The 12,998-nt window shown below is 36.5% G+C and overlaps 1 protein-coding gene across 1 annotated transcript; it reads left to right on the top strand.

The window, feature by feature from the left end:
* Positions 1-3,282: 3,282 nt before the first annotated feature.
* Positions 3,283-7,027, top strand: LOC109212502. Its single transcript, XM_019376150.1, has 7 exons — positions 3,283-3,333; positions 3,418-3,546; positions 3,893-4,090; positions 4,264-4,524; positions 4,628-4,805; positions 6,084-6,293; positions 6,402-7,027. Exons 1-7 carry the CDS (start codon positions 3,283-3,285, stop codon positions 7,025-7,027), a joined length of 1,653 nt encoding a protein of 550 aa, XP_019231695.1.
* Positions 7,028-12,998: the final 5,971 nt, after the last annotated feature.

Here is a 12,998-nt window from a genome sequence, read left to right as displayed (position 1 = left end):
CTGTTTCTGCAAGGTTAGTACTAGATTCTGTAAATCAGAGTTAACTGGATTACCTGGGTCTCTCTCTTGTGTTTCACTAGGGGTTCCACCGCTGCCTGAATTAACCAATCCTGAACGAGGATTCTCCAAAGTGTTGTTGTTTGGAGTAGATGTGGGTGGAACAGCAGGTAATTGGCTAACAAAAGCTTGAAGAGCGTTATTGACTTGAGAGGCAATACGTTTTTGCAGAGCCTCATTCATGGTTTCAACATTTTCGAATTGAGCCTGTCCATCTGTGTGAGATCCATCAGGAGTGCCTTCACGAGACCGCCGTGGGGAGCCTCGTGGAGAACCTTGTGGAGAGCCTTGTGGGGAATCTCCCTGAAGTTGTTGGATTGTCTGAATTTCTGGGTTCCCTTGAGTGTTGTCATTGTTGTTCGACATGATTGATGCAATCAAGAAAATTAGATTGAGATATGCTTGATTATCAGATTTCCGGTAACGAAACCAATTTGTTTAACCAAAAATTAGATTTTAGGTCAAAGCTTGAATTTAGAAGAACTTGGGTTACTGATAATCGAAAAAAGTATATAAGAAAGAGATTTTGAATAATATAATCAGAAAGTAAATAAAACAAAGTATATTCCAGTAGTGTTTTTCGTGTCCCCTACAGATGTTGTGACTTTCTCTTTTTATAGTTAATTTTAAGAGAAAGTGTAATGCCTTTGTCTTAATGAGGCAATTACGAGCAATAAATGACATTGAAAGAAACGTTACTCAATCATTCATATTAAATACAAATTCTCTAACGTATTTGGCATTTAATGCTGTATTTGGACTCTTTTTCGCTATCAGATTCTTCAATTCCTTCTGATCTTCGAACTTTAAATGACTCGAACAGGTACGAGTCTCGTTTCATTTGAATAATAGCTCGTGCCTTTAAGTATCTTCTCTCCAGCATCTGTTGTTGGTCGTGCCTTCTAACTGATTACCACGCTTTGACTATTTGACCGGTCCACGTGTCATGACACGTCATCTTCAATATTTAAATTTAGTTTTTTCCCAATACACATGTATCTACCCTGTAAATTAAAAGCCAATTTGTGAACTCTTTTTCTCTATCTGACTGTTCCTCAAATCTAACTTGCAATGGAGAAATTTTCTTGGAGCTCCTTTTAACTGGTACTCGGTTAAACTTCACCTCCCAAGTTAATTATTTTTGTTTCAGGAGTGCATCCATGCTCAACGGATTCCACCTTGCAAAAAATTCTGACCACAATTGAATATTATTTTTTGTACAAAGGTCAAGAGCTCATCAGCATCTCTGTCATTGATATTTCTTTGATGTAATTAATTCTATCTAGTTCTGCTTTAGCTCGTTTCCAAGGCAATCCAATTCAAGTTCTAGGTCACACAGTTGATGAGATCCCGAAGAAACCTCCAGTTGACGGCAATAGAGCCGGTGGTGGTAACATTGCTTGCTTGTCCAGTTGAGAATCAATAGCAGCGTGAACTTTTGCAACGCATAGAGGAGATTGTAAGAGAGGAATGTGTCATATAGAGAGAGAGAAAAAGAGAGAGAAAGAGAGAGAGCGCTTGTGCCAAAGGATATAGTAGACATACGTTGCTAACCTATCGAAGAGAATTCTTTGAAAGAATAGCCGGTTGTTTCTCACAATACACACATGAAGGCCCGTTTGTCCATGAAATTTTGCAAGTTTTTAAAAAATTTTAGAAAATGAGTTTTCCAAAGTCAAAAATTTCAGAAAAACTTTTTTACCCACTCACAAAAATGCAACATTTTTTCAAGTGAAATGCATGTCCAAGCATAATTTTAAATTTTAAATACCATTTTAATTTCAACTTAACTTTAAATACTAGTACTACTTTGTTTCTAAAATTACAATTTTTATGTCCAAACGCCTGCTAAGAATACACACGCGCACGGGAAAGAAAAGAGAGAGACTATGTGCACAGTGCACTTATCATTAATGTTTGATGAACTGGGTTTAACCATAATATAATAATAACCTCTTCCACTGCTACTCAAATTTGAGAAACCAAAGGGAAAAGGGTTCACGATGCAAGTCTTTTTTAACCAGTGAGTTTCACATGGTTAGGACGTTAGTTTTTTGTTCTATTGTGTGTGCTTCCGTTAATAAGACCAAACCTGCTCACCTTTTGGTGTACTTAAGGGACAATATGTGCTCAAATGTATATTTAAGGGATAAAGTTAAACCTAATCTCAAACATAAGGGAAAATTTTGGTTAAAAACTCCAATCTTTACACCTAAATTCTTACGAATAAGATATAGAGAATAATAGATAGGGTGCATAATGTTAGGTTTAGAATTTTAATAATGATCAATAATCCAAAGAGCCTTGATTAGTGTCATCTCACTTTGTGTGCAGATTCGCAACAACACTGATGAATGAAAGGAAAGAAGAATCAACGGCTATGTTCTTCGAACTCTGCATCATATGGAAAGAGAATTGATCAACCAAATAACAAGGAAGGAAAGTTAATCAATCCGACTAGCTAAAGATTCTCATGCGTGCAAGAAAGGAAAGAGTGCCAATCAAGGATAGAGAATAAATCAAAGGAAAACCAGTGGAAGCTTTAATCAAGGATAATTGGAGGAACCAAATCTTTAAACTAAGAATGAATCTAGCCACACCTCTCAAGCTAGATTCATAAGGCTATCCTTGGGTCTCACTCTTAGAAATCTATGCCTCACAAGGAAAGAACTCCAATCATTGCTGTTGTACGATCCCGGAAAAGAGAAATCAAAAGACTCATCGAGCAATATAAAAGAAGAAGTAGAAGGACAAAGAAGATCACACAACTTCACATTTGTTGCTATACCTTTCTAGTTCTTAGTATAAATACTGTATTCTTGAGTCTATAACTGTCGCAAAAGATAGAAAGAGTTAGAAAACAAAACAAGAGTTGTGTCAACATTAGAATAAAAAATTGTTATTGTGGTGGTGAGCGTACTAAAACTATCACTATTATAAAGACTTACTGAAGATCTAAGAGAATCCTTGTAACCCAAGGGAACTGGATGTAGGTACCACACCGGTATTGAACCAGTATAAAAACGGTTGTGTCTCCTTTACGTTTCTGGTTGCAAAATTTACTTTTGCTATGATTGATCCCATCGTGAAGTTTAGTCGACTAATACCTCTCTTAGTCAACTAAGTTTTAAATCAGCCACAATTCACCCCCCTCCACTTGTATTTTCAATTAGTATCAGAGCAAGGACTCACAAATGTTGCTTAAAAGAAAGTGAGGAAACGATCATGGCATCAAACACAATCGTTGGAGCACTATTTCAAGAAGTAACTTCTCAGGTACGACCTTCTTACTTCAATGGCCAGCACTTCTCACACTAGAAAGTGCATATGGAAGCCTACACTATATCATATGACATTAAGGTACGGCGTGTGATCAAAAAGAAAAATCTTCCGATTCCGCCAAAGATTGATGAAGACGGTGAAATCATAGTATCATCTGATCCTCTTGATTTAGATGAATACACCGAAGAACAAGCAGTTGTTATCCAAGTGAACGCCAAGGAATTTTTTTTTTTTTTACAATACCATAAGCGGAGAAGAGTATGAAAAGATATCTAGTTGTGAAATTGCAAAGGAAATGTGGGACAAGTTAGAAGTCACATATGAAGGAACAAACAAAGTGAAAGAAACAAGGATTAATCTCCTAGTTCGAGATTATGAATTATTTCAGATGAAAGATGGAGAATCAATGGAAGAAATGTTCCCCAGGTTCAGCAAAATCCTTGGAGACTTAAAATCCTTTGGTAGACCAATCAGAAGTGGAGAACAAGTCAAGGAAATTCTAAGAAGTCTCCCCAGTATTTGTCAACCTAAAGTTATTGCTCTGGAATGTTAGGATATCGACAAGATGTCATATGACGAACTCAGAGGTGATCTAATTGCGTTTGAGAAAACACATTTAGACAGGAAAGTCCAGCAAGAAAAAAGGCAGGCAGTTGCATTCAAAGCAACCGTAGCTGAATCAGAAAATGAAGAAGAAGAAGAAGAAAAAGGAGGAGAACAAGATGAAAATATAATCATGCTCTCTAAAGTTGTAACAAGCATGATGAGGAAAAACAAAAATAGTAGGTAAAATCAAATTTCAGAAAAGGGAAGATGAATAATGAAAATGACAAAAATAATGGAAGATGCTACGAATGTGGAAAACATGAATACATTCAAGCTGAATGTCCTGAGCTGAAAAAGAAACTAAGCAGAAATTTCTAGAAGAAGAAATCCTTTGGAGCATGGAGTGATGAAGAAGAATCCGATCATAAGAAAATTGCCAACATGTTCTTCATGGCCATCAAAGAAGATTCAGGCGAGCTTAGTCTCATGGCAGACGAAGGATCAAGTGAGGTACGTCTTCCTACATGTCCTAATTGTAATGAACTTCAAGAATTTATTGATATTGCAGACATTGAGAAAGTTCTAAATGAGCCTCGAAAGATCCAAAGAGAAAATAAAGACTGGGCACTGAAATTAGAAGTATGTGAAATTGAAAGAGACATGCTTCAAGATAAAGTTAATGAACTTCAACTTAAATTGAAAAGATTGTGAAAATCCACCAGTCATAGTTTCGTCAAATCAGATCAGTCAGCTCCTCGTAATTTCACATCTAAAACAAGAAATCGCTCTGCATGCACTCATTGTGGCAACACTTCGAACAGTTGCAGGTTTAGAAATAGAGGAGAAAAAGTCTCTGAAAATTTCAATAACCCTTCCTGCTTTTATTGTGGAAAACCTGGCCATACATCTAACTATTGCAGGTTTAAGAATAATAGAAGATGGGTCTGGTGACCCAAGACCTCTATTCAAGCTAATACTCATAGTACTAACTATTCAGGACCCAAGCAGGCTTGGGCACCTAAAAACAAGTAATATTTTATTTTGCAGGAACACCGCAAGAAAAATAGGAAAGAGAAATGGTATCTTAATAGTGTGTGTTCCAGACATATGATAGGGACAAATAACTTTTCAAAACTGTCACTAAACTAGATGGTGGATTGGTCACTTTTGGAGACAAATCAAAAGGAAATGTAATTGAAGTTGGTAGAGTCTCTCTCAGCTCATCATGTGATGTTGACGGAGTATACCTAGTAGATGAACTTGGCTACAAACTACTAAGTATCAGTCAACTATGTGACAATGAATATGAGGCTTGTTTTAAAAAGCATAGTTGGTTTATTGAAGACGGATCATGTAAAATTATTCTTTCTGGAAATAAAGATAGGAATGTCTACACTCTTAGTAATATAAACGGTCTTGGAAATCAGATTTGCCTAACTTTTATGATTGATGATCTCTGGATTTGGCATAGAAAACTTGGTCATGCTAGCACGAACACTATTCATAAACTTTCCAAATATCATCTTGTCGTTGGTCTTCCAAAACCAGATTTTTCAAAAGATCAAGTCTGTGATGCATGCCAGTTAGGAAAACAAACCAAGTCCTCTTTTAAAGTTAAAAATATAGTTTCTATGACAAAACCTCTTCAACTTCTGCATATGGACCTTTTTGGTCCAACTAGAACTGCTAGTATAGGTGGTAGAAAATATGCTTTTGTTATAGTAGATGATTTTTCTCGATTTACCTGGGTTATTTTTACGAGTCATAAAGATGAAGCATTAAGGAATTTTGAAGTCTTCTGCAAGAAGGTACAACGAGTAAAATGTTACTACATATCAGCCATAAGAAGTGACCATGGGGATATTTGAAAGCAAAGAATTTAAATAATTCTGCAATGATCAAGAGATCTCCCACAATTTTTCATCTCCTATATCACCTCAACAAAATAAAGTAGTAGAACGCAAAAATAGAACCTTGCATGATATGGCAAGAATTATGATTGTGGAAAACTCTTCCCCCCCCCCCCCCCACACCACTTCTAGGCAGAAGATGTAAGCACAACATGTCACATCATTAACAGATGCTTAAATCGACTTATTCTCAAAAAGACTCCATATGAACTATAAAAAGGTAAAAGACCCAACATCAGTTATTCCATCCTTTTGGTTACAAATGCTTTATCCACAATAATGGAAAAGAAAACCTTGATAAGTTTGATCCAAAAAGCGATGAAGATATTTTTCCTGGATACTCTCCCTCCAGTAGAGCATATAGAGTTTTTAATAAATGTACTTTATCTGTTGAAGAAGCTATACATGTTGTATTTGTGGACACTAACCCTCGCTCAAGGAATGAAAAACTTCCTGAAGATGAGGAAATTTTCATAGTTCCAAAGTCTTTCAATACAGGTTAAAACACCCGTGATGAGGTGACTGATCAGCAGAATCAGTCGACTGACGATTACATAGATAACCAGGAGCTTCCTACAGTTTAACAATCAAGTCCTATTGAAAAAGAGCCAGTATCAGTTGTTCCAAATGAATGGAAAAGTGAGCCTGGATACCCACATAAGTACATCATTGGAAATTCTCAGGAAGGCATGAAAACAAGAAGATCGCTAAAGCAGACGTCAAATATTGCGCTCATATCTCAATTCGAACCAAAAAAGGTAGATGAGGTCCTTGGGAACGAAAGATGGATAACTACAATGAAGGAAGAGCTTGATCAGTTTGAGAAGAATAAAGTATGGGAACTCATCCCTAAACCTCCAAATGCATCCATTGTTGGAACAAAATGGGTATACAGAAATAAGCTGAACGAGCGTGGACAAGTTGTACGAAATAAAGCTGGACTGGTTGCTCAAGGTTATTTGCAGCAAAAAGGAATTGATTACGAGAAAACTTTTGCTCCTGTTGCCAAGTTAGTATCTATTCGTATCTTATTATCTTATGCTGATCACAAATGTTTTAGACTATTTCAGATGGATGTAAAAAACGTATTCTTAAATGGTTTCATCTCTGAGGAAGTGTTCGTTAAGAAACCTCCAGGTTTTGTAAATGAATTCTTTCCAAATCATGTCTACAAATTATCCAAATTCCTTTACGGGCTAAAGCAAGCTCTAGAACTTTGTATGAAAGGTTAAGTTCATTCCTAGTCAATCATGGGTTTGATAGAGGTAATATTGGTACTACTCTCTTTATCAAACAATCATCTAAAGGTAATTTAATTGTACAAATCTATGTAGATGATATTATTTTGGCAGTACTAATCATGTGTTATGCAAGGACTTTTCAAACATCATGAAAGGAGAATTTGAAATGAGTATGATGGAAGAATTAACCTTCTTCCTTGGGTTACAAATCAAGAAAGTACAGAAAGGGACTTTCATTAGTCAAACAAAATATACAAAAGAGCTCATCAAAAAATTTGGCATGTCTAATACTAAGGCCATAGGGACTCCTATGAGTCCATCAACCACCCTGGATGAAGATAAAGATGGTAAGAGTGTTGATGAAACAATGCATCGAGGTATGATTGGATCTCTACTCTATCTTACGGCTAGTCGACCTGATATTATGTTTAGTGTTTGTAAATGTGCAAGATATCAGATAGCTCCCAAAGAATCCCACTTGACTACTGTTAAACGTATTATCAGATATCTGATAGGGACAATCGACTATAGATTATAGTACGAAAGCTTAAAATCTTTAATCTCAAAGATTTTTCAGACGCATACTTTGCAGGTGAGAAAATTGACAGGAAAAGCACAAGTGGAACGTGCCAATTACTTGGAAAATCTCTTATATCCTGGCACATCAAGAAACAAATATGTGTTGCTTTATCTACTACGGAAGCAGAATATTTGGCAGTAGGCAACTGCTGCACACAAGTTCTATAGATTATGCATCAATTGTTAGACTATGATTTACGTATTAAGTGTGTCCCTATTATGTGTGATAACACTAGTGCTATTTGCCTTTCAAAAAACTCCGTGCATCATTCTAGGGCTAAGCATATTGAGATTAAGCATAATTTTATCCATGACCATACTGCAAAAGGTGATATTGTGTTAGAATTTATCAATACTGAAAATCAGTTAGCAGATATTTTTACAAAACCATTGCTTGAAGAAAGATTACGTTTCCTTCATGACATAATTGGTCTTCATGACATAATTGGTATTTGTTTGATTCCCGTTTAATTTCTCTAAATTTGTTTATTTTAGAAAATTTTCCATAATTGATCTTCGTGATTTTCTCCCTAATTATCTCTAAGTATTTGATTACCCTGTACTTGTATTTATTACCTTAATAACGGCGGGCATGCATAAAGCAACTTTTTAGTTGCCTTTCACACGTCTCTCTAGAATCTAGGCGTCCATTTTCCCTTTTTAACCTCTCCTCTCTTGTTCATACCTCTCACTATCTCAAAAAAACCATTCTCTCTCTCTCTCTCTCTCTCTCTCTCTTATCTCTCTTATTCTTGGCCAAAACAAACCATCTCCATCCTCCTCCATGCTTAGAAGAATCCATCGCTTCAAGAAAAACCATCAAATTGGTGATCCTGTGGATGTAGAGTCGTCAGAGAGTATAGATCATCAACTATTCGAGGTTGAATCCAGTGATTCTCAAGAAGAAATTCTCGTCACTCAAAAGAGGGCTGGAAAACATCCATTGGAGTCCATCCCCGAACAATCATCTCAAAAGAGAGGGAAAACAGAAAGCATAGAATTTGGGTCTAAAGACAAGATGAATTTCTATGGCCCCGAAGAGAAGAAAAAATTTGTCGCTTTCAAAGGGAAGTCGATTGCTTATGGTCGCACTGTGAGTTTGAAATCTATGAAAAACTCTCACTGTGATGTTATCTATGTGTTTGAAACTCAAAAACTTGACTTCCTATTTGCTACTGTTGGTGACACTGTCTATGAAGAGATTGTGCGTATGTTTTATGTAAATTTGTTTGTGAATGATAAAGAGGATCTAGAATCCATGGTTTTGGGAACTCGTGTTATTCTTGACTCTTACTGGTTTGAAAAAATCTTTGCAACAAAGTTTGTTGGTTTAGTTTCTTTGTGCAACATTCTTGGCCTGATAATTTTGAAATGTCATTTGAGGAAGCAAAAGGTATGTTGTCTGAAACCCCCTGAAATTGGTCCCAAAAATTTAAAATTTGAGCATCGTGAACTAGCCCACATTATTGCTACCACCCTGCTACCCCGTACTAGTTCACTTAATACCCTGTATCTTAGAGATGTGTTTGTCCTGTACTATCTTGTGAACGGGAAGGCTATTAATTGGGTTGCTTGGATGCGCCAGTACATGCTTTATAGCTTCAGGGATGTCTCATCTTCTGCGAACAGTTTGCTCTATGATTTACTAATCTCTCACATCTTGCAAGTTATGAAAGTAGATTTGTCTCCTTATTCCCCTAAAACCATCTCCAGCACATATGACAAAACTGCCTTGCTATGATGGGGTACACCTTGGTTGAAGGAACCTGGTTCAAGAAAGACAAAGCACCAGATTCCACTCCTCAACAAGGCACTGAAGGGATTAAATCTGAAGCTAGCAAATCCTCTTCCTCGGATCAGTTGCTACTAATGCAACAAAATATTACAGGTATCAAGGAACTGCTAGCCTCTATGCAGGAACATGTGGACAAGATCAGGGAAGTAACTAAGGAAACTGGGGCAGATATAGTCAGGTTAAGTATCACTCTCCAAGCCACAAAGAGGCAATGGATCAAGGCTATGCAGGATGTCACTGAGAAGCTGATCAAAGTCACCAAGGAGATTGATGCATCCTATGATAGTTTCTGCACCAAAGTGATCAATACCTTGAAGTATTTCCTTGAAAGGAATTAAGTGTCTGAGCTGTTTAAACAATCTTTTTCTTTATTTTTATGCTGGTTGTTAAAACTTTTGTTTTGGCTGTGTCTGGATGGGCATGTAGTCGATTATGCCTGGTATAACTGCTAGTTGTATATATTTTTGCTGCTTAACTAGTATTATTATTAGATATTATTCTCTTCTTGCTCTTTTTGAGTGATGTCAAAAGGGGAGAAGAAAAATAGTCCAAAGATAGGGGGATCATGAAAACAAACAAGGAGCACAAAGCCAGGGGGAGCAGAAGTAAACTCGTAAAACGAAGTATCCCTAAATTAGTCGAACTCTTTTTGGATTATTGTCATCATCAAAAAAGGGGATATTCTTAGGTTTAGAATTTTAATAATGATCAATAATCAAAAGAGCTTTGACTAATGTCATCTCACTTTGCGTGCAGATTCGCAATAGCATTGATGAATGAAAGGAAAGATAATCCTACGAGTAAATCAGAGGAAGCCAACGACTATGTTCTTCAAACTCTGCATCAAATAAAAGAGAATCAATCAATCAAAGAACAAAGAAGGAAAGTCAATCATTCAGACTTGCCAAAGATTCTCAAGCGTGCAAGAAAAGAAAGAGAGCCAATCAAGGATAGAGAGCAAATCAAAGGAAAATCTACGGAAGCTCTAATCAAGGATAATTGGAGGAACCAAATCTTCAAACTAAGAATGAATCTAGCCACACCTCTCAAGCTAGATTCATGAGGCTATCCTTGGGTCTCACTCTTAGAAATCTATGCCTCATAAGGAAAGAACTCCAATCATTGCTGTTGTACGATCCAGAAAGAGAAATCAGAAGACTCATCGGGCAATATAAAAGAAGAAGTAGAAGGACAAAGAAGATCACGTAATTTCACATTTGTTTCTACACCTTTCTAGTTATTAGTATAAACACTATATTCTTGAATACACAAGTGTCGTAAAAGATAGGAAGAGTTAGAAAACAAAACAAGAGTTGTGTCAACTTTAGAAAAAAAAACATTGTTGTTGTATATCGTTGGTGGTGAACGTACTAAAACCATGATTGTTGTAAAGACTTACTAAAGATCTAAGAGAACCCTTGTGACCCAGGGGAAGTGGACGTAGGTACCACAACTGTACTGAACCAGTATAAAAACTGTTGTGCCTCCTTTACGTTTCTGGTTGCGAAATTTAATTCTGCTGCGATTGATCCCACTGTGACGTTTAGTCGACTAATTCCTCTCTTAGTCAACTAAGTTTTAAATCAGCCACAATCTACCCCCCTCCACTTGTATNCCCCCCCACCCCCCCCCCCGGTCCCGTACTTTCACATAAAAACTTACCAATTTAAATAGGAAGGTTCTTCCCAAAAATATTGATTGAACTTGAATTGCAACTAAAATATTACAATATTCTGAATAGTCAAATATTAAAATAAAAGATAAGTTTAGATAATTCATATTGTTCCAAAGATAGTGTTATTAACGGTGTTAAAAATGTTTGATGGTCAATTCCACATAGAATGAATCCAAAATTTCAGAAAATGGCGGCTCGATTTTATCAAATGCATCGTTGCCAAATTCATAATGATGATTATAGTTTCCATAAATATAACTATTCATTTATAACACCCTTCTTAGAAATTAGAATCGTGAAGATAAGGGTGTGTTTGGTATAACGAAAAATGTTTTCCGTAGAAAATGTTTTCCAAGAAAATATTTTTTTGAAAAACAAGTAGCAATCTTATTTATTTTCCGGCGTTTGGTACGCAAATTAAAGAAAATGACTTCTCAAGAGTATTCATAAATAATTTAGATATAATAAACATGAAGCCATAAACTTTCAAACCAACAACCTTCTGAATCCACAAATTTCATAAACTTTCGAACCGCTAAACTTTCGAAAACCGCGGAATTTCGAACCTGTAAACTTTATAATTTCTAAACCCGTAAACTTCCAAACACATAAACCTCCGAACTCATAACTTTGGTACTTGTAAAATTTTGAACCTTTAAACCTATTAAAAAAAAAACTAAAACTGAAAAATATATTTAAAAATATTTTTTGGGGGATGGGGAGGAGGGGGATGGGGAGGGGGAGGGGCAGAAAAATGAAAAAAAGAAGATATTTAAATTACAAAAAAAGTAAAATTTTTTTTAGTCCGGGGGGGGGGGGGGAAGGGGCGGCGTGGGGTAGGGGTTAGAGGGGAGAGTGGGGTGGTGGTGGGCAGAAAAACGAAAAAACAGAAATTGAAATTGCAAAAAACAAAAAATAAAGGTAATTTTTTTTTTTTTGCGGGGAGGAGGGGTTAGGGGAGGTGGGGGGTGTGGGGGTTTGGGGTGGGTGGAGGGGTAGTAGGGTGGGTGGTAATAAAAAAATTGAAAAAAAAAAGTCTTTTTTAGAGAGAGGGGGGTGGGTTGATGAGGGTGGGGAGTGTTGAGAAGAGTTTTGGAAAATGTTTTCCTTTCTCTTGATAAGGAAAACATTTTAAATTGATAAGGAAAATGTTTTTCAAAATATTTAAGCTAACCAAACATGGAAAAATTGGAAAACATTTCATACCAAACACACCCTAAATCTTTGTAAGTCAGACCCATATGAAATGTTGCTATGTCAATCTTCATCAATGTAACCTTCTCTGAAAATGACTCGACTAAAGTCCCGTTGGCATTCACAATCCCATAAAACTTATCAATAGTAGCACTCTTCTTCAACAAGTCCCAGAATATGAGTGAGCAATACAAATATACAATCACCTTGTATGTTTACTGAAAGTAACCGATTAAGACTAAGTTAATGAGCTGACTCATCAAACAAGACATTTTTAACAGGAAGTCGTACTCAACATAGATATTTTTAACAGGAATAATATGAGCAAGATTTTGAGTTTGCTGACCAACTTTATCCACCATAAGCTGTTTTAAGGCTGCTTTCTGGGCCGGGCCCGGGCTTAAATGGGACAAACGGGCCGGTCCTTATGGTCCCGGGCTTAGGCGGGCTGTGCTTTGGCGGTCCCGGGCCAAACGGTCCCGGGCTTCACGGGCCTAATTGGAACCGGCCCACTGTGGGCCTAAGACCACATGGTCCCGGGCTAAATGGACTGGGCCCACGGGCCTAAGTGTTCCGGGCTATTTTTTTTTATCTAGACATTTCTTGTAAATTTTATATATATATATATATATATATATATATATGTATATATATATGTAGCCTATATATATATATAAGGCAATATATATGCATAACATACTATATAAACTACATAATAT

Source organism: Nicotiana attenuata, unplaced genomic scaffold (assembly GCF_001879085.1).
Source record: "Nicotiana attenuata strain UT unplaced genomic scaffold, NIATTr2, whole genome shotgun sequence".
NCBI classification, from domain to species: domain Eukaryota; kingdom Viridiplantae; phylum Streptophyta; class Magnoliopsida; order Solanales; family Solanaceae; genus Nicotiana; species Nicotiana attenuata.
This window is presented reverse-complemented; position numbering and strand designations above follow the sequence as displayed.

Excerpts from the sequence above, each read along its gene's own strand:
- LOC109212502 (XM_019376150.1), top strand. The coding sequence starts at position 3,283 with ATGGCATCAAACACAATCGTTGGAGCACTATTTCAAGAAGTAACTTCT. Across the intron at positions 3,334-3,417 it reads TTCAAGAAGTAACTTCTCAG|GTACGGCGTGTGATCAAAAA; the intron begins GTACGACCTTCT and ends TATGACATTAAG. Across the intron at positions 4,091-4,263 it reads TAATCATGCTCTCTAAAGTT|AAGAAGAAATCCTTTGGAGC; the intron begins GTAACAAGCATG and ends AGAAATTTCTAG.